We start from the raw sequence: 25,121 nt of genomic DNA, 5'->3' as shown, positions 1-25,121 counted from the left end.
ACATTTATTATTCAAAAATTTTGGAATAAATTATTAATTTTTTTTTTAATGTGAGAATCATTTGGAAAATTTTAATAATAATGGTGTTTGATTACATCGAGACAGAAGGCAAGCGGGCAACAAGCTGCGCCGCTACCCCGTTTTGAATTGTAAAACGACAGTGTTTTATTGCAGCTAATAATGTATCATCATTTTCGTTCCTTAATCTTCACAGGAAGCCCACCCATCATCTTCGACGTTAGAATCGCCATATAAACAGGCTCACTGCCTTCATCCATTACCGGAACCACCTTAAACCGTCGTAAAACACCTGCCGCCACTTTCTTCATTTGCAAAAAGGACATATCCTTCCCCATGCAAATCCTTGGACCAGCTTGAAACACGGGATATGTATATGGATCTCTGTCCTTGAAACTCACATTCCCCGTCTTCTCATCCTTCTCAAACCATCGCTCTGGCCGGAACTCCATCCAATCTGGACCCCAAATCTTCTCCATTCTCCCCATTGCATATGGATGGTAACCCACTGACATACCTGTTAATTAAATAAATAACCTAATTTAGTTCTCTGTAATTTATATCATCGTATTTACCAAACTTAAAGGAGTAACTTTTCAAGTTATCTTGTTATTTGATCTCTTACCACAAATAGGGTACTACTATTATCACTAGTAGGATGTAAACGAGTCGAGCCAAACCGAGCCAGCATGGCTTCGAGATTGAGCTTGAAATTAAACGAGACAGCTCGGCTCAACTAGAGCTCGAGCTTGAAGTTATTAGAGCCAAAGAGCGAGACAACGTGCCTAGCCACGAGCCAAGCCGAGCTTCAGCTCGATTACAAAAATCAGCCGGCGACCCAGGTCGTTTGAAATCAAGTTTTTTCTTAGCTAACTTTGTTCGAGCTTTTATCGAGCGTGCCACGAGCTACGAGCTATTTGAAATCACTTTTTTCATTGTTATGATTCTCTTTACTATTACTTATATTTTCTGCTTTCTCTAAATTACTAAAGTTTATATTATCTGATTTATCTAGTTTATACAACTTGAAAACGATTTGAGAGCCGAGGTCTCAACATGAACAGACTCATAATATTATCCTTAGACCAAACGTAGTTGTTGTTTGGGGGCGCCAACCCATGCCTCCTCACGCCTTAACCACCACCAATCCACAACTCCTTCACAGCGCCAAAATTTTGCCCCTGCTCGCCATCCTAATAACGTTCAAGAGGGCTTAAAAAGATGAGGTCCATTCAGTTTCAGTCAATCACTTTTTTTTTTGTTGTCTTTCTTGTTTTTGTTTTTTTAATAGCTGATTAGACCACAACATGACAACACCTTTGTTAAAGGGTTGGTTAGTTAAAGCTCATCGCGTATTTAGCAGCGACGTGACATTTTAACTGACTAAACCATAACATGTGTTAGAAGAAAGCATTATGAGACCAGTGGCAGAGCTAGAAATTTTTTCTAATGGGTTCGAGTTTTTTCAGTACCTGAATTTTTTTCAGCGTTGAAAATTTTGGGCCGGGGCGGGTCGAGTCGTATAAATAGAATGCAATATCACTATAGTAACAAAACAACATTGTCAACATTCAATAAATACAAAGTTATTTTAAATTACGTATTATAAATGTTCTTACGCGTTTTCATGTTTTGAAAATAATTCTTTCACACTTTCAATCACAATTTTGAAATGGAATTTATTTCGATATAACAATGCAAACATCATTTATATAATCCTTACCCATAAAAAAACAAACCTTGCCTCTTGAACTCATATAGGATTTGATTATTTGAAATCAAAATAAAACAAAGATGGATGGACGCAAAGACGAAACTTAAACATTTAAGTTAAGGGACCGAAAATACATGTTAAATTTGGACTTTTACATTAAAAGGGACCCTACCTAGTAGAACTAATATTACTCAAACCTAATTGGTTATATTTAATAGGCTGAACCAATAGTTTTTAACCAGGGGTAAAAGTTATTTTTTAGACTTCATTACCTTATAATAAATTCAAATTTATTTAACATCGTTAAAAGAATCTAAATCGTTTTGAAGTATAATTTACTCACTAAATTAAATGAAAATAACAAAAATAAATATATTATCTTCTACTCTTAAAGTATTATGTTGGGTTTAAAGGCCAAAACTCATTTAAATTTAAATTTAAATTTCTAAAATTTTTGTTTTAGAATTAATTTCTAAATTTTTAGTATTAACATTTTCTATGAAATTAACATATAGGAGAAGTATAGTTTGAAAACCCATGAAAACCCTATGTAACATCGTTTTTTTTTTGTTACATGTAATATATGTTGTTACATTTAATACAAAACATCGAAAACATAAAAAAAAATGTTTTGCTATTTTTTTTACATTTTTTTAGTAATTTTTAGTTATGTTTTTAGGAGAGAGAAAATGTAAATAAAGTTTTACATTTTTATTAACTTTAATTATGGACCATAAAATTTAATGTTTAATTAAAAACATGTGGTTGAGAATGGATTTCTAAAGTTTTCACAACTCAAATGGGTTTTTATTCTAACCTAACCCTTAACATATATATATATATATATATATATATATATATATATATATATATATATATATATATATATATATATATATATATATATTCTTTTATATAGTTTATTAAAATAAAAAGATTGGTAACTAAAGTAAATGTAAAAGATTGTGATGATATGGTTTTTTTTTTTTTTTTTTTGGGTGTTAATGGGTTTTCTTTTGAAGATTTAAAAAAATGAGTGTTTATATGACAATGCATGTTTTTGGGTTTCTTATGGGTGATGCTCTGAGCAGATATATACCTTTCTCCACGACTGTCCCATCCGGCAAAACATCGTCATCTATCGCGGCAGCATTGTCCACGGGAACCGGTGGGTAGAGCCTCATGCTTTCGCAGAGAGCAGCATGAGTATAAGGCATGTCCTTAACTCCATCATAAGTTGGGGAATCTGATTTCTCATTAATTTCTTCAATAATTTTACTTTCAACCCCGGGATTCTTGAAAACTAACCAGAAAAACCAGGTCAAGGCGGCCGGAGTTGTGTGTCTACCCGCAAATATAAAGTTGATTAAAACATCCGTTACCAAATCTTCAGTTGACTGACCAGAGGTTATTAATCGTGCCAACAAATTATCACTAGACGGCTTTTTACTCAGGATTTTCTTGGTGAATTCACGGATTTCTGATTTGGCTTCTTTGAGTTGTCTTTCGGACCCGATGTCTAGAAACCTTTTGATTTTCCATACAGGTGTAAACTCAGCGAACCTCATGACGGTGATACGAAGAGCGTCATCAAACGCATCTGCGAATTTTATTGGTGGCAGCGATGGAGTTAAGCTCGCTGGATCATAATCAAACGAGTGTTTACAAACATTGTCTAGAGCAAATCATTGAAGAATATCTTGAAGATCAAGAACGGTATCATTAGCAGCAGCAGTGGATAACATGGGAATTAGACGTTCGTTTACTTCGGGGTCCACGACATGTTCTACGAAATGCCGAAGTGACTTGGTACTAAATACATGGCTATACAGTTGTCTCTGTGACTTCCATTTTTCCCCATCCACGATAAAGATTCCGTCTCCGAAGAAATCGGAGAGGGTGCTATGAGCGATCATGCCCTTTTGGTAATTTGAAAAGTTGGTTTTAAGGATGTGCTCAACGACCGCAGGGTTGCCTGTGAGGACGTGGCCTGGATTGATGGGGTGGCGAAGGACGATGGTTGATGTTGGGGAGTTGCGGACGAGGTCCGACGTCCATTGGGTTCGACGGCGGCCATTAACCTTGGTTATGAGGTAATCTCCGATAATTGGATATGAGTTGGGTGATGAGTTTGTGTTGGATTTGGATTTGAAGAAGAAGAATAGAAACGGAAGAAGAAAACAAGAGACAAGTAGAAAGTTTAACATTTTTGTTGATAATTCGTTATGGTTTCTAGCTGTATGTATTTATAGGGACTTCCAAAAAAAAATTAAATAAATCTTGTCATATTAAAAAACATAAAAATATTGAATAGGGCCGCCCAAAAATATGGAATAGTGCCATTCAAAATAAACGTTCAAAACATTTGTAAGGATTGAAGGGCAACTACCAAAAAATAACCAACCTACTTTTTTGAAAGTAGTTTGCTCACAAAAATCCCGTAACTTGTTTTTGCATCTTAAAGTCTCTTGACATAGAATTCTTAAACATAAAAATGAAATTATATGAAAAAGCCAACTAATGACCCACAAATCATTTATTATATATTATATAATAAATAAATAAACACAAATACATTTTTTTTAATTCTATCTTCTCCTGTCTTAGACACATCCATCACAATGAAACCGCCGCCGCCGCCATCATGCGGCCGGACACCTACCTCACCGACGACCGAAATTCATATCATTTTCCAGCGTTGAACATTTGTGTTCAACTATAATATATATATCTCTCTCTTTTACACACACATAAATGTCATTCTGATTTTATATGTTCATAAATCCCACACAACTCACACTATTTGAATAATAATCAAAAACCTTCCACTTCTTCTTTTACTCCTAATTCCGCACTCACAGCCTCCATTTCCTCGAATTTTGGTTTGATTGAACACCTTCAAGAAGTCAATTTAGCGAATGATTCAGTCAAGTTGTACAGTGGCCGGAACCAGAGTCGCGTGATTTGCCAAATTAATTTGATCACCAACGAGATTTTTGAGTTCGCCGGATGATGGCGAGACTTTGGACACTTGATGTTTTCAGTTGCTCGCTACCCAATTTAACAATGGTTTCTGATGTGGAAAGCGCGGTCTATAAAAACTAAATCTAACCTAGACACTCTAGTTTTAAATTTATAAACCTAGACTCTCCTAATGCTAGACCACTAGACATGCAAGTGTACCTATCGACTGTAGTAAAGCCTAATAAAGTCCGGATGTCGAACCCACAGTACACTAGCGACACCTAAACTAGACTCTGACTAAGAACTTAAATATATTGATTTAATTGATTTTTATGTTTTTAATTATTAACTATAGACTAAAGAATACTTAAACTAAAACTGACACGGAAACTAGACACGAACAAATAGGACAGAAACTTATATATGGGAAACAACTACCTAGGTAAGGAATCCTACTAGTAAACTCGTAAACTCTCGGAATTGGATTTATGATTGGTAACCGGATTCTAAAAATGTGAAACGTAAGGAATAACTAAAGTATGCTAGATCAACTCCCGGTCTCACCAACAATACTTAAGAACCCTAAATATCATGTAAAGCTCAACGGTTTAATATTGGTTCGGATCACCTCCTGGTCTCACCTTACCTAACTATGCTAAGGTACCCAAATATTAAATCACCTCCCTGTCTCTCTAATCACAAAACACCCTAAGGTGTAAAGGGATATCCTTATTAAATTCGGTTATAATTCGGATTTGTAAGAATCTAAAGGAAGATCTAGGGCAACTCACTCCCGTGCAATCACTACCCAAACCCGTAAAAGACCAAAACAAACGACACTTAATTACCTCCCACTCTCTCAAGTGGCAGAATATAAGGTATCTCTAAACTCTCAATTACCGTTCCTATGGAATATGTTAACTATAAACCATAAACTAGTTGTAAACACACAGTAAACAACCTAATACCCATACATGAAAACAAAGACATATATTGAACTATAAGTTAATCATAAATTAATATCAAATACGCATAAGCATTATAACCAAAAACAATAAAAACTTTTATCAAAGCAAAACCAATCAATAAATAATATAAAACTGAAAATAATACGAGTCTAAAAAATATTCATCCAAACCCAAACAGTATAGCAGACTGCCCGCTCATAATAATTGATGAAACAAAGATAAAATAATTATTACGGTTCATCGTAAAAGAAATAATATAGTTGACCTACTAGTCTGTGAGCTTAAATTAATTCAGCTATGTGTCTGGTAGCTTAAATTAATTCAGCAGCCTGATTGCCTGCTTCTCTTTATTCTTGGCCGTGACTTTTTGACATGCCTGCTTGCTTGTTTATTTTCTTCTTTGGCCGTAAGCTTTTTAGCACCCAAGGAGCTTGCTTTCCAATTAATTCACCTACCTTGTTTTCTTCGTCTTTTCTTGCTTCCGAGCCTATCAGGAGGCGGTCCCCCTCCACACACCTTAATCTTCCATTAGCAATTCCTTAAAAATGATCTTTACGTGGGCCTTGATCTTGTTGTGGGTAATTGCTTGTCAAAGTTCCAATTAAATGGAGGCCCACTTAATTTATTGTTTTCACTGCCAAAACCAACGAAAAAGCTTTCTTTAGTTTCATAATTTAAATCTTGTTAAAATATTTACTACGTTCTTTTATATTAAACCATCATTAAAACAATAACTAAATACTTCTATTACATTAACCATGTTTATCTCACTTTTAGTGTAAATAAATACTCCGTATAACTTGTTCTCTCATGAAAGTTTTAAAATCTAAATATGATCCAATTAAGACTAAACATTGATAAAAACCAACTCAATATCAGAAGTGTAGAAAATATCTATATTATATATATATAATATAGCCCGTATCAGTTTCGTTGGTGGTGTTTTAGATATATCAAGTAATTTCATCAATGCGATGTTGCCAGAAATTTTTGGCATCAATGATCTTAACAGTTCAATCGACATCATTTCCAAAATAATTCCTACTGGATTCGCGAAAGAGTCAGAGTTGGTGGCTTTAATCTTATCTTATCTTACTCTATTAATAAACAAAAATAATGATAATGATGTGTCATAACCGCATTAAATCCTAATTTTTAATCTCTATTCTCCTTAATCCATGCTATCCATGGGCCATGGTTGAAATCATTTCGGCAATTGGGTTATAAAATAGTTAATTTTCCATTCTAATATTCTAATATATCATCTCATTTACACTAGCTATCAATAGCGCATGGGCTAAAACCATTTTGGCAATTGAGTTATAAAATAGTCACGAAATTATAAGTAACATATTGACTGAAATCAAACAAGTAAAAATATGAAAAACAAGTAGAAATAATAAAGAACAATATTTTTTCTAAAGTTGTTTTATTCCTTCGATGTCCGGCTTTTTCTCATGAACATTATATGTTGCATTATTCAGGGTAATGACATAAATTGTCTAAATTTATTTATATTAGGTGATGATTTGAATACTTGTGATAAAACAACAAATGCTGCATATAAAGAGATTTTATCAAATTTATAAATTTGAGATTCCAGACTTCTTATTGTTTGTACAATATTCATTTCTTTTTTACCTTTAATTTTGTTCATTTATTTCAAATAGCAAACCTTATTTTTATATCATTTAACAAATCTCGTGTAATACACAGGTTTAAAAGCTAGTTAATATTACAATAACTTTTCAAAATGTTTAACTAATATCATGGGATTTAATATTTAAATTTCAAACATTCCTTTTCACAATGTTGGGTTAAAAGTTGGTGTCCCGGTTATGCTACTACGAAATATTGATTAGAAGAATGCATTATGCAACGGAACAAGGTTTATAGTAAATCTTTTGGTAATCGGGTTATAGAGGTAGAGGTTATATCAGGCAGTGACACTGGTAAACGTCATGTTATACACAGAGTTACCTTGACTCTGTCTGATAAAAAGTTTCCATTCAAATTTTATAGAAGACAGTTTCCGCTTTATGTATGCTTTGCTATGACGAGTAACAAGAGCCGAGGACAATCTCTTTCCCGGGTTGGTTTATTCCTACGATGTCACTATTTTCCTATAGACAACTATATGTTGCGTTATCTAAAATATTCGAAAAACGTGGTCACTTGTGATATTGGATGATGATGAGAATACTCGTGATAAAACTACAAATGTTGTATATAAAGATATTTTTAAATTTGAGATTCTAAACTTATTATTGTTTTTACTATATATTTCATTTCTTTTTCATGATTTGCTTTGTCTTTATTTCAAATAACGAACCTTATATTTTTATCATTTGAAAAATCTCGTGTAATACACGGGTTAAAAAACTAGTTTCTAATAAACTTAAAGTAGCTACTTATGATATTTGGGAAGGTAAATAGCATAATATAAGTTACTTTAAAGAACGTATGTAACATCTCAGATTTTTCGTATTTGTATTCGTTTAAGTTTAAACCGATTCGGGAACGTAATTTGGATCTTTCGAACTATTTAAAACTTGTATTTATTTGTATTTAACTTGGTTTAACTTATTTTATAATTTCATAACTTTCATTTATGCCAAATAGTTCTTAAAAATCCTTAAAATCAGTTAAAACGGCTAAAAATTGCATTTATAAAGGTACAGGGACTATTTTTGACCAAAATCTTGAAACTTATGCCCCAAGATAAGTTATATAATATTATAACATGTCCATTTTCTTACCTTAAAAATTAAAAACGAATTTTTATTATTAATTGGTTCGATTTTGTTATTAATAGCTTATTTTGTTTCCTAGTTCGTTTTTTGCCCGAAATCGCTTATTTTAGGACATAATCGAGTGTTTTAAGACCCAAGAAGACTAATATAGCTTAGATACATGTCCATACTCATTAACCCTTGATCGAAAACGAAATTTACTGGTTATAATGTTGATTTGATCATTAAAGGCCCATCTGATTCTAAAACAAGTAAGTTACCATATTTAGTTCGTTTTAGTGAATCCTATATAAACATATCATATATTCTCTACTTACAAATCATCCCTAAACCCTAACTCACCTACTCCAGTCGTCCTCCATCTGTTCATCACCAATCTTCTTCGGTTATTGCATTATTGTTGAAGATACACTCATAAAACGGTTGACTTTGCATACATGTGGACCTTTGACTCTTCGTTTCTCTTGATTCTTTCACTTTCCGGGTAAGTTGTAAACATAGAAATTGTTCATATACATTCTCTAGTCAATAACCTTCATTCAATTTCGGTGATTGAATGGTGTTGACTGGTTAATTCGTCTAAAACTCGTTAAAGGGCAAAATAGTCAACAAGTTTGACTATCCGTTTTCTCATACTTCTGATCGGTTTCAACGTTCGGTCCAGAAGACTTTTATTCTCGTAACCTAATTTTTAAGGCTACTGACCAAAACCCGACGTCCGACTCGCTGTTCGGATTCTGGTCAGTACCAGCTCGCTTAAATCTTAAAACAAACATAACTTGAGTTCTAAACATCCGTTTGGATTGATTCCAGCGGCCACGAGTTCGTTTTATTTATATTATCATAACCTAAAATCTCAGATTCTGAATTATATATATCGTTTGACATGTAGTGGACAACTCGCTTATTCGTTAGCTTATTTAATCGCATTAAGTAATTGCTTAAGGTGAGTTTATCATTCCCCTATTTTACCAAATTTTCTAAATGTTTTGGGGACATATGCATACGTATTCGTAATTTCATACTATATATATATTCAAACAAATGCATACGTGTTATTATGAGTGATTTAATCAAACATACGTGCTACTTACTTACTTGTGTTACCATTCAATCAATCGTATATTGGGATTACTATTCAATCAATCATATAGCGGGTGCTCCTTCTGGTGACCAACACCCGATTCGCTTGGCAACGGTCTACATACTTGTTTTTGGTTTGATTATATTTACCGCACTTATTACGTCATGCTTATTTATATTGTTGTGTCAAAACTGGTGATATTCTCACTCAACTTTATGTTGACAAAACTCCATTTTATACGCATATGCAGGTTGCTTGTATTGAAGATTGAAGTTTGGACATGTAGACAAGACCTTAGCATATAATCAAGTTAACCTTTATTTGAGCTTATATTTGTATATTTACATTGTTTATTGTATTTGGATATTGCGTGTATAACTGAAATAAAATAATTAATTAGATATTGTCACATTTATATTATGATAGTATCTTCGAGCTGTGAGCAATCAGATCATGCCCCGACATTTCCGCCTTCGGTTGGGGTGTGACAACATATATGAGTGTTTTATTATAAACTTTCCTTAGACTATGTGTAGGCTATTTTAATTTTAGGGTGTAGTGGGGTTGTCGTCCTTTATCATCCTTTTAATTTTTTATTATTATTTTCAAGCCACAAAACCGGCGACAAAGGTATCCCCCCCTAACTTGTTGCCCAAAAATCACCTAGGGGCGATATTGTCGCCCAAAATCGCCAAAAAATCTGCCTTTAGTCGCCCACTACGCAGGACCTTATAGCTTTTCTATTTTTCATTTTTATAATTACACTATGGTAGCGCTTAACATGCAAAAATGATAGGTGAAATGGAATGGATCATTGTAACATAATGAAAAAAAAAATGTTCGGTTGGTCAATGGAATGGAATCGTCCAATGCATTCCCTCTAAAACACACCAAATTCATTCCATTCACCTTCTTGCTCGGTTTTTTGTTTATTCCATCCCCTCTTTCACGCTATATCACATCAACTACCACCTCCACCCTCTCACCGCCACCACCCACCACCACCTCCAGCTATACTACGTCCACGCTAATAGAGTAGTTATGGCAACTAATAACCCATATTTTATCTCTACTTTTATAGAAAAATACAAGACACGTTTTTTTATATATTTTTTCTAAACGTAGAATGACTTTACACCAACATTTTTCTTTGGAAAAGTAACGAAGCAGCCTTCTAGAAATACCTCACACTTTTTTTCTTAATCTTGTACACCATTTCTACTCCACCCAAATTTCAGCGGTTAAAAGAAAGTCTGCCTTTGGGTGGACGGCTAGGGCTATTCAACATTCTAGCATCTTGCTAGTGTTTTTTAATAAAACTTTTGTTGGTTGATAAGAAAAAAAAAAAAGAAAAGAAAGAAAAATTTTATTTCTTTGTGAAAATCTTGATTTGGTTATAAATGACGACTCATTATATACCACAACAAACTAGTGTGGTGGAAATGAAGAATGGTGATTAAACATGATCGATTAACGCTATGTTAGCTAATGCATATACAACAAAATGTTTTCCATATAATCAAAAGAGTAATTTCTAATAAACTCAAAGTAGCTACTTATGATATCAGCTGCAGGGAAGGTAAATAACATAATATAAGTTACTTTAAGGAGTGTAATGTTTTGAATTATTTTGTTTTGTGAAACTTTTGTATACGATGATTTGAATGAATAAATTAAAAATTGACACATGTTATTTTTATTGTCTTTTGAGTCATGATACAAATTATTGCACTCTCCGGCATGCTCCTCCGTAGGTTGAGGTGTGACACCAATTGTCGCTCGCTCCATCGCCGCCACTACCCATCAACACCATCACCAACCCCTCCACCTACTTCCACCAACTATCGCTCTCCCAGTCATCGCCACCCCCACCATTACAACCACCGCCACCACCACCAACCACCATTAATTCTGCCGCCCACCACTTCTACCACCCACCACCACCGATGCCACCACGACTGCCAACCACCACCATCACTCACCACCGCTAGCCAGCGCTACCACCATCGCTTCTGACCATCACCACAACTGCCTGCCGCCCACCACTGCCCGCTACCCACCTCCACCACCATCACTACCAATTTTATTTTATTATACCCTGTCTGCCAAACAACACAGGGTAATAATTCATTTAATTCACATACGATAACCAAACATCTCATGGAATGGTAATGATCCATTCCACTACCCCATTTATTCCATTCCCTCATCTATTATATTCCATTGTCCATTCTACTACCTCATACCAAACAAATCTTAAAATACGTTGCTTTTTTTTCCTCTCATTTTCAATTAAATAATTTTTTATACGTTTATCAATATCTTTTTTCTCTTCATTACTCACAACCACTTTCAAAAAACATTAAAAAATTATAGAGTGTGAACAATTTTTCTTTAAATTTAGTCATAAATAGTAACGTTTTCTTTTGCCTCTACTAACAACCACTTACAACCGCTTCATAAAATATAGAACTCACTCACGTAGTATGGAGGAATTGTTGTGAATGCTCTAAGAGCATTTGCAACCCATCCCTCATCTCGATCACTATAATTACACTAAAAATCACTAAATTTATCTCCCATGTTTAATTAAATAATATTTTTTACACATTTATCATTACCTTTTTTCTATCAATCACTCACAACCACTTTCAACAAATATTAATAAATAAATAAATAGAGGCAAATACATTTTCCTCAAATTTACAAAAAAAATCACTATTTTTTTTTCTCCTCCACTTACATCATTTTCCAATAATTTACAAAACTCTTTCATAATAATTTAGGAGATAAGTTGAGAATGCTCTTAACTCTCTAAGAGCATTCTCATCATATCCCTAAAATCTAAACTTGAACCTAAAGCTTTAGAATGTGTTTTGTGGTATGCAAAGAAAAGACAAAGGTATATGCTTCTTTAAATCTGGATTCCATGTTGTAGTTTTTAGTTGGATTGGATTTGCTATTCAAAAGAGGGTTGCGGCGCAGCTTGTTGCCCTTTTGTCTGTCACTTTATTGTATTCGTTTTGAGTTTAATGAGAAATAGCAAATTAGAGCTTTCAAAAATGTTTAACGTAATGTTGTTTATTAATATAAACTAGGTTAGGTACCCATGTAGAACACGGGTTAAAATAAATAAATAAATTTAAATAATAAAATTATGTGAAATTATGTTCAACATATAAAAAATACAGAATAAATTACACACCACACAATATGGAAATAAAAAGTTGAAAATTCATAAATCTCTAAATATTTTTTTATACAATATTTGTAATTTAATTTGTAACTTTATCTTTCATATTAAAATTAGTAGTTTTATTTTATTTTTTGTTTCAACTCTAGATAATGAAACACATAACTGACCATGTGTTAAAACAGGTTGTCTCAAAAACAAACAAACCATCTAAAACGACTGGCCTTATATTTTATTAACCTTCATTGCAAAACAAACATTAAATGAAAATTTCTTTCTTTAAAATTTAAAATTAATTGTTTTATCTAAATCAACATGAAAATTCGTTACTTATAAAGGTTAAAATTTAATAACTAATACAATATATTTATATAATGCTAAATAATATATTTATGTTGGTATTAATTTTTTAAACCAGGATATAATTATTAAAAAGAGAAAATAATAGATCAAATAGAAAAAATTATAAAACATGAAACTATTAATAAGAAAAAGAAATATATATTCAACATGAGAATGAGGTGGAAAAATTTTGTAAGGATCACTCATGTATAATAACATATGACATTAAGACCCGTGTTCTTAACATATGACATTAAGACCCGTGTAGAACACGGGTTATAATAAATACATTTATTTAAATAATAACACAATGTGACATACAAAAAATATGTACAAAAGATATAATGATATAATATATCGTAGAATAAATTACACATTAAACGATATGGAAATAAAAAGTTGTTGAAAATACATAAATCTCTAAATATTTTTTTGTATACAATATTTGTAATTTTAGCGTCCATATAAAAATTAGTTGTTTTGTTTTGTTTTTTTTTCAAGTTTAGATAATAAAACACATAATTTACCATGCGTTAAAACAGGCTGTATAAAAAATAAATCAACCATCTATAGTGATTAACCTTAATTTTTGTTAATCTTTATTGCAAAACAAGCATAAAGTGAAGTTTCTTTCTTTTAAATTTGAAATTAATTATTTTATCTAAATCAACGTGAAAAATCTTTACTTATAAAAGCTTAATATTAATAACTAATACAATATGTTTATATAAAACTAAATAATGTATTTATGTTGGTATAAAAGTTTTTAAATCAAAAATAATTATTAAAAAGAAAAAATAATAGATTAAAAAGAAAAAAAGTTAAATATAAACTACTAATAAGAAAGAGAAATGTATTTAATAAGAGGGAGATGTGGGAAAATTTTATAAGAAGCTATCTTGGATAATGATGCCATATGACATTGAAAAACATTTATTTATTATATAGTATAAATAAGGGATGCTGAATTATTAATTTGAGAATAAATTTCAAAATGATACAACCAGCTTTAATCAATATTGGCTCAATTTTTTATTTTTTTATTTTTTATTCAACTAAGATTGGCTCAAGTGGCATGAGACATTTCCTAATTATCCTTATGCAAGGAGTGAGAGAGGAAAAAGAAAGATGAAAATCTAAGTCCAGGTCTTATTGATTCTCAAGTTATTGTATTGTAATCCTAGTTGGAGGGATAAATCTGAGTCCGGGTCTTGTATTGAAGCTATAACTTCTAGGAATGCTTCCTTTTATAATGACACTATTAATGTTGAAATGGATCCCTTATACCCAATAATACATTGGGTGTTTTTGATTTGCCTATGTTGTGATCTCTTGGTAAGTATTACTCATGAAACGCAATGAAAGTTTTAGATATCAAAATAGGAAACCTGTTCTAATAATCCAATTGCAAAACACAAAGAAAACCCAATTTTGCAACCATAGGGTATTTAAAATACAGTACCTTAGTTCGTTCACGAGGATGAAAACTAGACAGTTCCCACATTGTGATGGCGTAATCCGGATGCGAGTCCAATCCTTGTGAATCCACCAAGATCACAATTGCGTTCCTTGTTGCTTGCTTGTGATTGGTGCTCAAAACTAAACCGAAGTTGTCCGACTTCAGCCTTGTTTTTTATTCCCTATGAAAATGGGAATGGGGATAGTACGATGAGATTAGGGTTGGTATTTTGGTGGTTCTCGTTCTCTGTCACAAGTGTGTAATTTTGTTATATTGTGTGTTATCCAAATTTAACCTTAGATAATTGTCTGGCATGTAGGAACTAGGAACGAGAGACAAAATACCATGGACTATTATAAGGAAATGAAAAAAAGCAACCTTAGATAATGTTTGGTATGTAGGAATGAGAGACAAAATACCATGTACCATATATTAGCTCTTTCATTCCATTATCCTAAAACACTACAATTAAATTCATTTCATCTACCCCATTGTTTTTTCCCTTTTTTTGGGATTTTTACATATTTTCCCTTACCTAACACCCCTAATTACATATTTCCCCACACCTAATCAAGCAATTACATATTTCCCCTTTTCATATCAAATTACCAAGTTACTCATATCTCTCACCATTAATAAATTAATTAAAAAACAAAGTTATATTAGTAATTATAAAGTTAAACCTACACCATCAAATCATATTCTCCAACCTACTTCCGGCAAGCTCGATTTTTCCAGCAAACTTCTAGCCATCTCATCACCGCCATAAATGACTACCACTACTTTTTCCCTCTAAGTTCCACCGTCTTATGTACAGTTTTTTTATTATACTTGAGTTGTTTTTGTTGGTAAAAAATTTAAATCCAAAACTTTTTTATATTAACTATTGATTAAAAAGTTCGATGCCAATTGGTTTATTAATGTTCGATATGTTCGTCTTTACATTGCTTGGTTTGGATTGAACTTGGGGAGATATGTAATTGATGTTTTAAGGAAAGGAGATACATGTAAATACTTATTTAATCATGTCATTAAGGGTAAAACAGTCATTTAATTAGTTAATTTTAATGAAATTGGAAGATATGTAATGTGTGTGGTTTGTTCGATTCTATCTTTTTTCCTTTTTATTCTTTTATCTTTCTTTTATCTTCCCCTCATCATGAAAAAGAGAGAAACCTTTTATTATCTTATATCATCAGGGTAATGATCCACCAACTTGCTGGTTCTTTTTTTGAAGTAGCAACGGGAGAATTCATCCTGGAAGTGGGAGAACTGCTAAAACTATGTTAAACCCTAACAAGGGTTTATGTACAAAGAACGGGCAAACCTTTATGTGTTGTATCCGAAGACATGGAAAAGATGTTTTTATGTCAGCAACAGAGGCCCAAGCTTATGGAATTGTTGATCTTGTGGCGGTTGAATAACAATAGCTTGGATTTCATCCTAGCCCATCGTAGAGCTAGATTTGCCTTAATTGTTTGTCTCTTTCTTTCAGCTTTTCTCAAAGCATCTTCCGCTATTTCAAGAGGTAGGAGAAATATGTAATTGATTTTTAAGGGATGGGTAAATATGTAATAAGGTAACTTAGTAAGAGGATATATGTAAATGCCCCTTGTTTTTTTATTCCATTATGTTCTCTCTTTCATCGTGAGTTTTTTTTTAATACCAAAATTGGGAGGGTAAAATAAATATTTACCAAAATAGGTGTTTTGAAAATTATTTATTAAAATAGGTATTTTTCAAAAACTCTCTTTTTCACTCCTAAGGGCCAAGCTTATTAGATAAAAACAATTTCTATCTACCTCTACCTATACGAATGAACAAAAAATAACGAGGATGATGTGTAATAACCACATTCAATCCTAGGTTTAATTGTCCTATTTTCTAATCTCTATTGTAACATCACAAAAATTTGGTCCAAATTTAACAAACTAATAAAACTTAAGGAATAAAAATATTCATGGTATAAATAATAGGTAAAAAAACAAATAATGGAAATAGCTTATGTTAAGGGAATGAAGTAAGGAGACTTCATCCCACATGGAAAGTGGTAAAGAAAAGAAATCACTTTATATGGAGGGCATTTCCTGTTGGTGCATTTTGTGACCGTCGCTATGCAATTCAGACCAGCGGAGACGCCAACGGCGAAGTTTAAGGCGAAGTTATAACAACTTCTGCCTTAGGCGAAGTTTTAACAACTTCGCCTAACAACTTCGCCTACTGGCCCAAGCCCAAGCCCGAGAAGATGTTTTGTCTATATATATGTGTGTCTTGTTTAGGTTTTGTATCCAGAAAATAAGAGTATTGTGTTATAGTTCATTTGTCTAGAGAGTAAAAGAGAGGAAGTGTCGTGAGGGACGACCCGAGGTAGAGCTCACCTCGGGTCGGACGTGTTTCTGTTTATGTTACGGTATGTAACGTGTTTGTTTAATTATTATTATAAAGAATCTGCAGATTTGTTTATCCCGTTCTTGTATTTGTTCGTGTATTTGTTCGTGTACGTGTTTGTGTTCTTCATCTTGTACACCATTAACGAGTCTAGGAGGATTCCGCACTCCTAGACCTCGTGCGGATCTCGTATCGATCGGCGACGCCCCGGGGGGACCTACATGTGGTATCAGAGCCTTAGGCTCTTATGCTATGGTTCGAGATCTGCGTTTTGGTGTTTCTGACACGTTTCTGTGCGTTTTCGGCCGAACAGCCGCCGCATGCGAAGTTATTGGGTTCAGGCGAAGTTGTCGCTTAAATTTTAGGGTTTAGGCGAAGTTAGCAGCCAGACGAAGTTATGAACAGGCGAAGTTATGAACAGGCGAAGTTATGGCCAGGCGAAGTTAGCAGCCAGGCGAAGTTAGCAGCCAGGTGAAGTTATGGCCAGGTGAAGTTAGCAGCCAGGTGAAGTTAAAAAAAAAAAAATTGTTTGGAGTTTTCGTCTGTATGGCCAGGTGTACACGATTATTGTGAGACCGAAGATGTTGTTCCGTCAACGAGTGAAACTTGTTATCTCTTGGTCTTACGTGTGAACAAATACGTGTCAACTCTGGATTTGGAGTTGAGGTTGTGAATGGGATATTGTTTGAAACTGGATATTGACACATATTCGGGTGTTTGTGGGCAATGAAATTGTTGTTGTTCGAGGTTGACCAACTGAAGAAAGTCAAATTGAACTGCAGGTTTTCGTCATTACTGGATTGCGGTCAGAGCATATTATTATGTTATTTTCAAGGCGTTCGAGAATTGGATCCTAAAACGTGATGCTTATTTATTAAAGTGAAAATTCTGGAACAAGTTGGATTTAATCGGGAATTAAAGTGTTTATGTTCTTGATCGTTATCCCTGGTGATTGAAGATGCTTCAGATTAATTAATGGTCATGTGTTAGATTCTGTCAAGGTGGTTTTGTGATGAAATTGATCACTTGATGTTGAGTAGTTGAAGATTAAACCTTATCGTATGCCGACGAGTCGGTGAAGTTGTGGAGGGAGCCCAACTTCACGTGTTGGTGAAGTCAGATGGACTTCACGTGATTGGTTGAGATGATCAATTTGGCACGGGAATGCATGCATTTCAAAGACCTCAATCATTATAGTCGGAGAAGCTTACACTGTAGGGGAGATCTGATATGGAAGATGCTGGGTGATTGGTAGATTTGTGAAGCTACAGGACAGTTTCAGACACGGCTGGTTGATGAGCAAACAGAAGATCATCAGTTAAGAGGGAGTCTGTTGGTGCATGTTTTGTAACAGATGATCTTTTGTGTTTGTTAGAATTAAGAGCAACGGTCAAAGGGGAGACTGTTGGTGCATTTTGTGACCGTCGCTATGCAATTCAGACCAGCGGAGACGCCAACGGCGAAGTTAGAACAACTTCGCCTTAGGCGAAGTTATAACAACTTCGCCAACGGCGAAGTTGTAACAACTTCTGCCTTAGGCGAAGTTTTAACAACTTCGCCATAGGCGAAGTTAAGAACAACTTCGCCTACTGGCCCAAGCCCAAGCCCGAGAAGATGTTTTGTCTATATATATGTGTGTCTTGTTTAGGTTTTGTATCCAGAAAATAAGAGTATTGTGTTATAGTTCATTTGTCTAGAGAGTAAAAGAGAGGAAGTGTCGTGAGGGACGACCCGAGGTAGAGCTCACCTCGGGTCGGACGTGTTTCTGTTTATGTTACGGTATGTAACGTGTTTGTTTAATTATTATTATAAAGAATCTGCAGATTTGTTTATCCCGTTCTTGTATTTGTTCGTGTATTTGTTCGTGTACGTGTTTGTGTTCTTCATCTTGTACACCATTAACGAGTCTAGGAGGATTCCGCACTCCTAGACCTCTTGCGGATCTCGTATCGATCGGCGACGCCCCGGGGGGACCTACAGATACTGGTATACTCATTTAGTATCCTTAGACCTGAGATACATATTAGAACTTTCGTTTACTAAAGGCTATTCTTTGATCAGTGTTAACCGTTGTCGCGTAACTGCCAGCTATAAAGGCATTGGTTGGGAATAATCTGAAGTTCAGTGGGAGTTGTATGTAATCAAGATGGGATTCTATACTCTTACATGATATGTAACAGTTAGACATCTTGGCGCCCTCGTTGATTTAAACTTGTAAAGTGTGAGGCCTCACCCAAACTAACTGTGTGTTTGATTAGACCACTTTGACTCTTGATCGAGAAATATAATGATTGAACGCCATATGAGATTGAACCTGATCCATGTCTCATTGTTCAATTGATGTCATATACAGAAAGGATAGATGACAACGATTACCATAAATTCGTTATCTTGCAATAGTGTATTCCAAGATTAATTTGGTTAATGAATTTAAAATGTTATAACCTGGGGGGCAGCTATGTGTAGCTAGAGCACCGCTGGCTGTCAGTATTGAGTTACTTAACCAGAAACCGTCTAAGTGGGAGACTGTTGGAATTATGGACTGGCTCGGGTTAATCAATACGGCCAACCGGGTTATGACCCGTGAGAGTTACACCGTGAGGTAACGAGCCATTGACCCGCTTAAGTTAGTTAACCGGGTTAGATACTTTAACGAGATGAAATTACATGGAGCGGGCTTTGGAACAAGAAGTGGACTTGTTGGCCCATTAGGGTTTATAACTAACTAAGTTGGTTAAACCTAATGATAGGTTATATAAACACATGATGTTTTATTAACCCTAAGCCAATCAACAAGTCCTTAATCCTTTCTTGCACCACCTAGCCGCCATCCGCCTGCCTTCCGTCGCTGCACAGCCGCCACTGCTCCACGGCCGCTGTCCACCGCCGCTGCCAGCTGTTCCCGCTGCCTGCCGTTGCCGCTATCTGCCTCCGCGCTGACTGCCGCAGCGCCTGTTTGCTGTCTGCACACCACCACCGCTGCCGGGTTGCCGTCGTGCACCGCACCGTTGGTCGTTGGATCTCGTTGTGTCACCTAGCTCGGTTCATTAGCCTTCGGTGTCTCAACCGATTAATTATTAATCGAGGTAAACTTAAATATGTCATTAGTTTAATTATATATTTAATGTTTTGACTCGTACTCGTATTGTTTGTAACCGGATCCTGTCGGGTTTAGTTATCGGTGCTGATTAATGATATACTCCGCTACGTATAATTATTAATTAATGTGATAATTATTATTTGACACGTTTATTGAACCGGATTTAATAAACAAAATTTTAACTGATCACCACTGAAACCCAACAACTATCTCCGGCTACCATATTTTCCGACCCTCTCTCTTCTTTGTTTTTTTAATATAATTTTTGAGCTTCTCATGCTTCAACCTAATTCTTCATAGTTCCTGACTATATGTCTAACAACAAAATCCATGTATTACAACTTAAATGTGAAAAAATAATCTGCAAAAATTACCTCAAAAACAAATCTATCAAGCAAGTATCTAACAACTGGGAAGCAGAAAACAAACAGTGGAAGTACAACAAAAATCTTGATAAGCCCATGGATAATAAAACATTAACCAAACCTATGTCAGAGAACATGAATATTTACTTGTTTTGTTTATTATTATTATTAGAGCATTCCCAGTGGATTCTTTAAATTATGTGAGGGGTTCTTTATGTTTTAGAGATGGTTAAAAATGGTTGTGAGAGAAAAGAGAAAATGTTACTGTTCATGGTTAAATTTGGGGAAACGTACTATTCATCTCTATAATTTTTAATGTTTTTTAAAGTGGTTGTGAGTGAATAAGAGAGAAAAAGTAATGATAAAAGTATAAAAAAATATTATTTAATTGAAAATGAAAGAGAAAAGATAGTGTTTTTAATGTAATTATAGAGATGGAGATGAAGAATCAAATAAGAATACTCTTACTTATGTGTTTATAGAGAGAGGGAGAGAGAGAGAGAGAGATAATTTATCTTTTAACTACTATTATTTGGTTTAAGTTATCTACCTAAATAGTCCCTCAAGAAGTAATAGACAAATTCATTTGCACATGACTGGTATTCACGAGAAAATTTAACCGGGTTAGAGTTAAAAGACAAAACGTGATAAGGTTTTTAATTATAAAGAATGTTTTCTGTTACTTTTTTCGCTAAAGAAAATCCATTGAAAAATCATTTAAATAAAAAGGACGAGTTTTATTATTTTATCTTATTCTCACCATTAGGGCTTGTGATCAATTGGTATTTGCAAAATCTTTCAACACCTAAATTTGAAAGGAAAAGATTATGAGTTAAAAGTCTCCTGAACAAAAATGATAGAAATAAATTCGTTGTTTAAAAAGTTCAGTTATATAATAAACTTTCATGTTCATGTACAGAAGTATATAATCATGTTTAAAAATATATAATCCAAAATATCAAATAAAATATAATCTAGAACTAATGCTAGTAGTTACGAGTATTTAATAAGAAGCTAGAAGTCAAATTGTCTTCTTCGTTCAATAAATAATAAGCCAAATTGTCTATAAACGCTGTTTGTGATAAATGACGTTCCAACTTATTAATGTCACTGTATGAAAGCACTACAAATATACATCAAAACCTTAATAAAACATCAAAGTCAGCAAAAATGGTAGACTCTTTACTCTTCCTTTATCTTCTCCTCCCTTTAATATTATTATTAGTCATCTTCTTCAAACCCAAACCAAATTCCGACCAAAACTCATCACCCAAGTCATACCCATTAATCGGAAGCTACATCTCAATCTACACAAACCGCCACCGTCTCACCCAATGGACGTCCGACACCGTCCGCAACTCACCCACCTTAACCTTCTTACTCCGTCGTCCGTTCGGCCAAAGCCGGGTCATCACCGGCAACCCCGCAGTCGTCCAACACATCCTCAAAACCAAATTCTCAAATTACCAAAAAGGAGACATGTTTCGGACAACCCTTTACGATTTACTCGGAGACGGTATCTTTAACATAGATGGCGATGAGTGGAAGTTCCAACGACAGCTTTCCAGCCATGAATTTAACACAAAGTCTCTCAGGCATTTCGTGGAACATGTCGTTGACACCGAACTGAATGAACGTTTGCTTCCTATATTATCCACTGCTGCTGCTAATAACACTGTTCTTGATCTCCAGGATATTCTTCAACGGTTCGCCTTTGATAATATATGCAAGATCGCGTTTGGGCATGATCCCGCTTACTTGACACCGTCGCTACCGCAAAGGAAATTCGCAGTTGCGTTTGAAGATGCGGTTCGGATAAGCAGCCAGAGGTTTCGCACGATTACGCCTTTGATATGGAAAATCAAACGGGTTTTGAATATTGGGTCGGAGCAACGGCTTAAAGAAGCTGTATCGGAAATACGTGAATTTGCTATGAATATCATGAGCGAGAAGAAACAAGAACTTTGTGATAAGTCCTCGATCCAGTCGGTTGACTTGTTATCACGATTTTTAAGCTCAGATGAGAAGTTTGTTACGGATATTGTGATCAGTTTTATACTGGCGGGTAGGGACACGACGTCCGCGGCGTTGACGTGGTTCTTCTGGTTGCTTTCGAAGAACCCCGCGGTCGAAAGTAAAATTATTGAAGAAATTGTTGAGAAATCGGATTCACCAGCTTATGATGAGGTTAAGGACATGGTTTATACTCATGCTTCTCTTTGTGAAAGCATGAGGCTCTACCCGCCCGTTCCCGTGGACTCAAAGACGGCTTGCGACGATGACGTTCTGCCTGACGGAACAGTCGTCAAAAAAGGTATTATGTATTATTAATCAACTGGCTTTATATGATTTATCTTTTTTAGAATTTTTCATTCCTTAATAGGAACGATGGTGAGTTATCATCCGTATGCAATGGGGAGAGTGGAGAAGCTGTGGGGCGGAGATTGGATGGAGTTTCGGCCAGAGCGGTGGTTGGAGAAGGACGAGTGGACAGAGAATGAGAGGTTCATAGCAAGAGATTCGTATACGTATCCCGTGTTTCAAGCGGGTCCAAGGATTTGTTTGGGGAAGGATATGGCGTTTTTGCAGATGAAGAGGGTAGTGGCGGGTATTTTACGACAGTTTAAGGTGGTTCCGGTTGTGGATGACGGCAGTGAGCCTGTTTTGGTGACGGCTCTAACGTCGAAGATGAAAGATGGGTTTCTGGTGAAGATTAAGGTACGAGAATGATGATATGTTGTTACTTATTAAGTTTTGTATATGATATCTACCGATAGATAAATGTTGATGTTATTTTTGTTCGGTTTTATGATACATGGTATAAGAAAACGTATATGTGACGTAATATTCTATGACTGTGTTGATGTCTTTAGTTTCAAAGGTTTTCTTGAGAGACTTTACATATTGGAATAATTCACAAATTGGTATTACAATATTGCGTAAAGGACTGATCCACAATTGGAAGTCAATAACGTGTTTCATGGTTTGTGCATGTCGGCGTTTATATAGGTTGGGACCATTTATTGAAGATGGTTAACTCCCACCCACCCACCCCCTAAGAGCATTTAGCATGTTTCCCACTTTCCATCGTCACCCTAAAAATCATTACGTTTTTCTTTTCTGTTTAATTAAATAATACTATTTTATATATTTATTACTAAAGTTTTCTCTGTGTTCTACTCACGACCTATTCAACAAATAAGAAAAAATAAATAGGAGGCAAACAACGTTCTCCAAATTTACAAAAAATCACTAATTTTTGTTTCTATTCTCCTCACAATCATTCTTAACTCTATCCTATAATTTGCAAACTCACTCACTAAAATCTAAGGGAACTGTTGTGAATGATCTAAGACATGTAACCACACCCTAATAGCCTTCATGAAACATTGGTTAATGGATATCTCAGCCTCTAATAGATGCTCACGTGTCTAATGTGAAAGCACAACAAAACAACTAATTACTTCATGTGGTAAGTACAATTTGCATCCCAGTGGTCAATACCAAAATACAGGATAAAACCTCATGGTGGATTTTTGCATTCTGGTACCCCCCGACGTCTACAAACTCATGCACTTTGAGCCTAACTGTTACCCCAACGTTAGACATCTGCTAAAATTCATGTGAAAAGCGACATATAACAAATTAGTTGCAAACAACCGATAAAAACTGAAAAACATCAAACAACTGATAATAACCATCAGTTTTTTGTCTTCAGTCTTTTGATCTTCAGTAGTTTCTTCAGTTTGTATCTTAGAATCATCAGTGGTTCACATCCGTTGTTTGTTGTCAGCACTTTGGAAGCAATCTTTTTATTATTTAAAGCAAAAAACAAATTATTTTCATTATCATTTGTTTGATCTTTGGCTCATTTTTTAGGTTAAACAAACAACAACAATAACAACTTTACTATAGATAGTTAGATACTAGTCTTAGCCTTAAGGCTAGTTGTTGTTGTGGGGCTTTACATCTCAAGTTAAGGCGTCACATCACTGCTACATAGGTAGTGAGACTTTAGTTAACACACCATTTAACATCGCGCTATGGTTTAAAGACTTGTTACCACATAAAAGCCCCACCATTTCCTTATTAAAATTGTTGGCCGATTTAATTCTTCTTTGTCACGCCATTACTGTGCTAAAGCCCTACCCTTTACCACCCGGGCCTTAACGCCCTGGCACGATACGCACAACATTAAGACTAAGACCGGGCTTAGCTAGGGTTAGGCTTGTAATTAGATACCTCACGGCCACTAATGACATAAACACTCTAGTCTACGCTAGAAGATAATCTAATACTAATGTACCATACATTTATTTAGGTTATCAGTCTAAATCTTTTAGCCTTTTCGTAACCTTTTTTAATTTCATTGTTTGAGACCATTGACTTATCTCCAAGATGAAACGACTTTCCACTTGCCCATAACTTCTAAATCAATTTGATTGGCTTTCAATGCCATCACCAATTTGACTCATCAATCGTACCAGGGCGGTATATTAAATTTATTAGAAGTGTGGATCGGGGTCCCGGGACACCAATGTTTTTTAAAAATTTATTAGAAGCGGTATATTAAATTTTTTGAGGACCCCATAAGATTTAATACTTGGAACCCATACTATTAATGTTGATGTGGTCTGGTGGAAAGTCCCTAGTTTTATCTTTGAAAGGTCATGGTTACAAGGCTCAGTTTTTGGTTTTTTGTGTTAATTTTTAGTGTTAATCAATCATTTGATTGCTAATGTTGCAATGATAACTTTGGAAACATTCAAACAC

At 34.6% G+C, this 25,121-nt stretch overlaps 1 protein-coding gene and 1 pseudogene across 2 annotated transcripts; one reads left to right on the top strand and one right to left on the bottom strand.

The window, feature by feature from the left end:
• Positions 1-178: 178 nt before the first annotated feature.
• LOC143532577 (cytochrome P450 94A2-like) lies at positions 179-3,939 on the bottom strand (annotated as a pseudogene). Its single transcript, XR_013135201.1, has 2 exons — positions 2,832-3,939; positions 179-535 (listed from the first exon to the last, which is right to left on the bottom strand). The product of XR_013135201.1 is annotated as a cytochrome P450 94A2-like (transcript).
• Positions 3,940-21,518: 17,579 nt separating this feature from the next.
• On the top strand, positions 21,519-23,145 carry LOC143532576 (cytochrome P450 94A1-like). Its single transcript, XM_077027595.1, has 2 exons — positions 21,519-22,662; positions 22,732-23,145. Exons 1-2 carry the CDS (start codon positions 21,519-21,521, stop codon positions 23,076-23,078), a joined length of 1,491 nt encoding a protein of 496 aa, XP_076883710.1. The 3' UTR covers positions 23,079-23,145.
• The last annotated feature ends 1,976 nt before the right edge of the window (positions 23,146-25,121 follow it).

The sequence above is a fragment of the Bidens hawaiensis genome, unplaced genomic scaffold, assembly GCF_021521415.1.
Source record: "Bidens hawaiensis isolate Kalapana, Puna unplaced genomic scaffold, B.hawaiensis_p1.1 tig00009479_1, whole genome shotgun sequence".
NCBI lineage: Eukaryota > Viridiplantae > Streptophyta > Magnoliopsida > Asterales > Asteraceae > Bidens > Bidens hawaiensis.
Note: the sequence above shows the minus strand (reverse complement) of the source record. Positions and strands in the feature narration are given on the sequence as shown.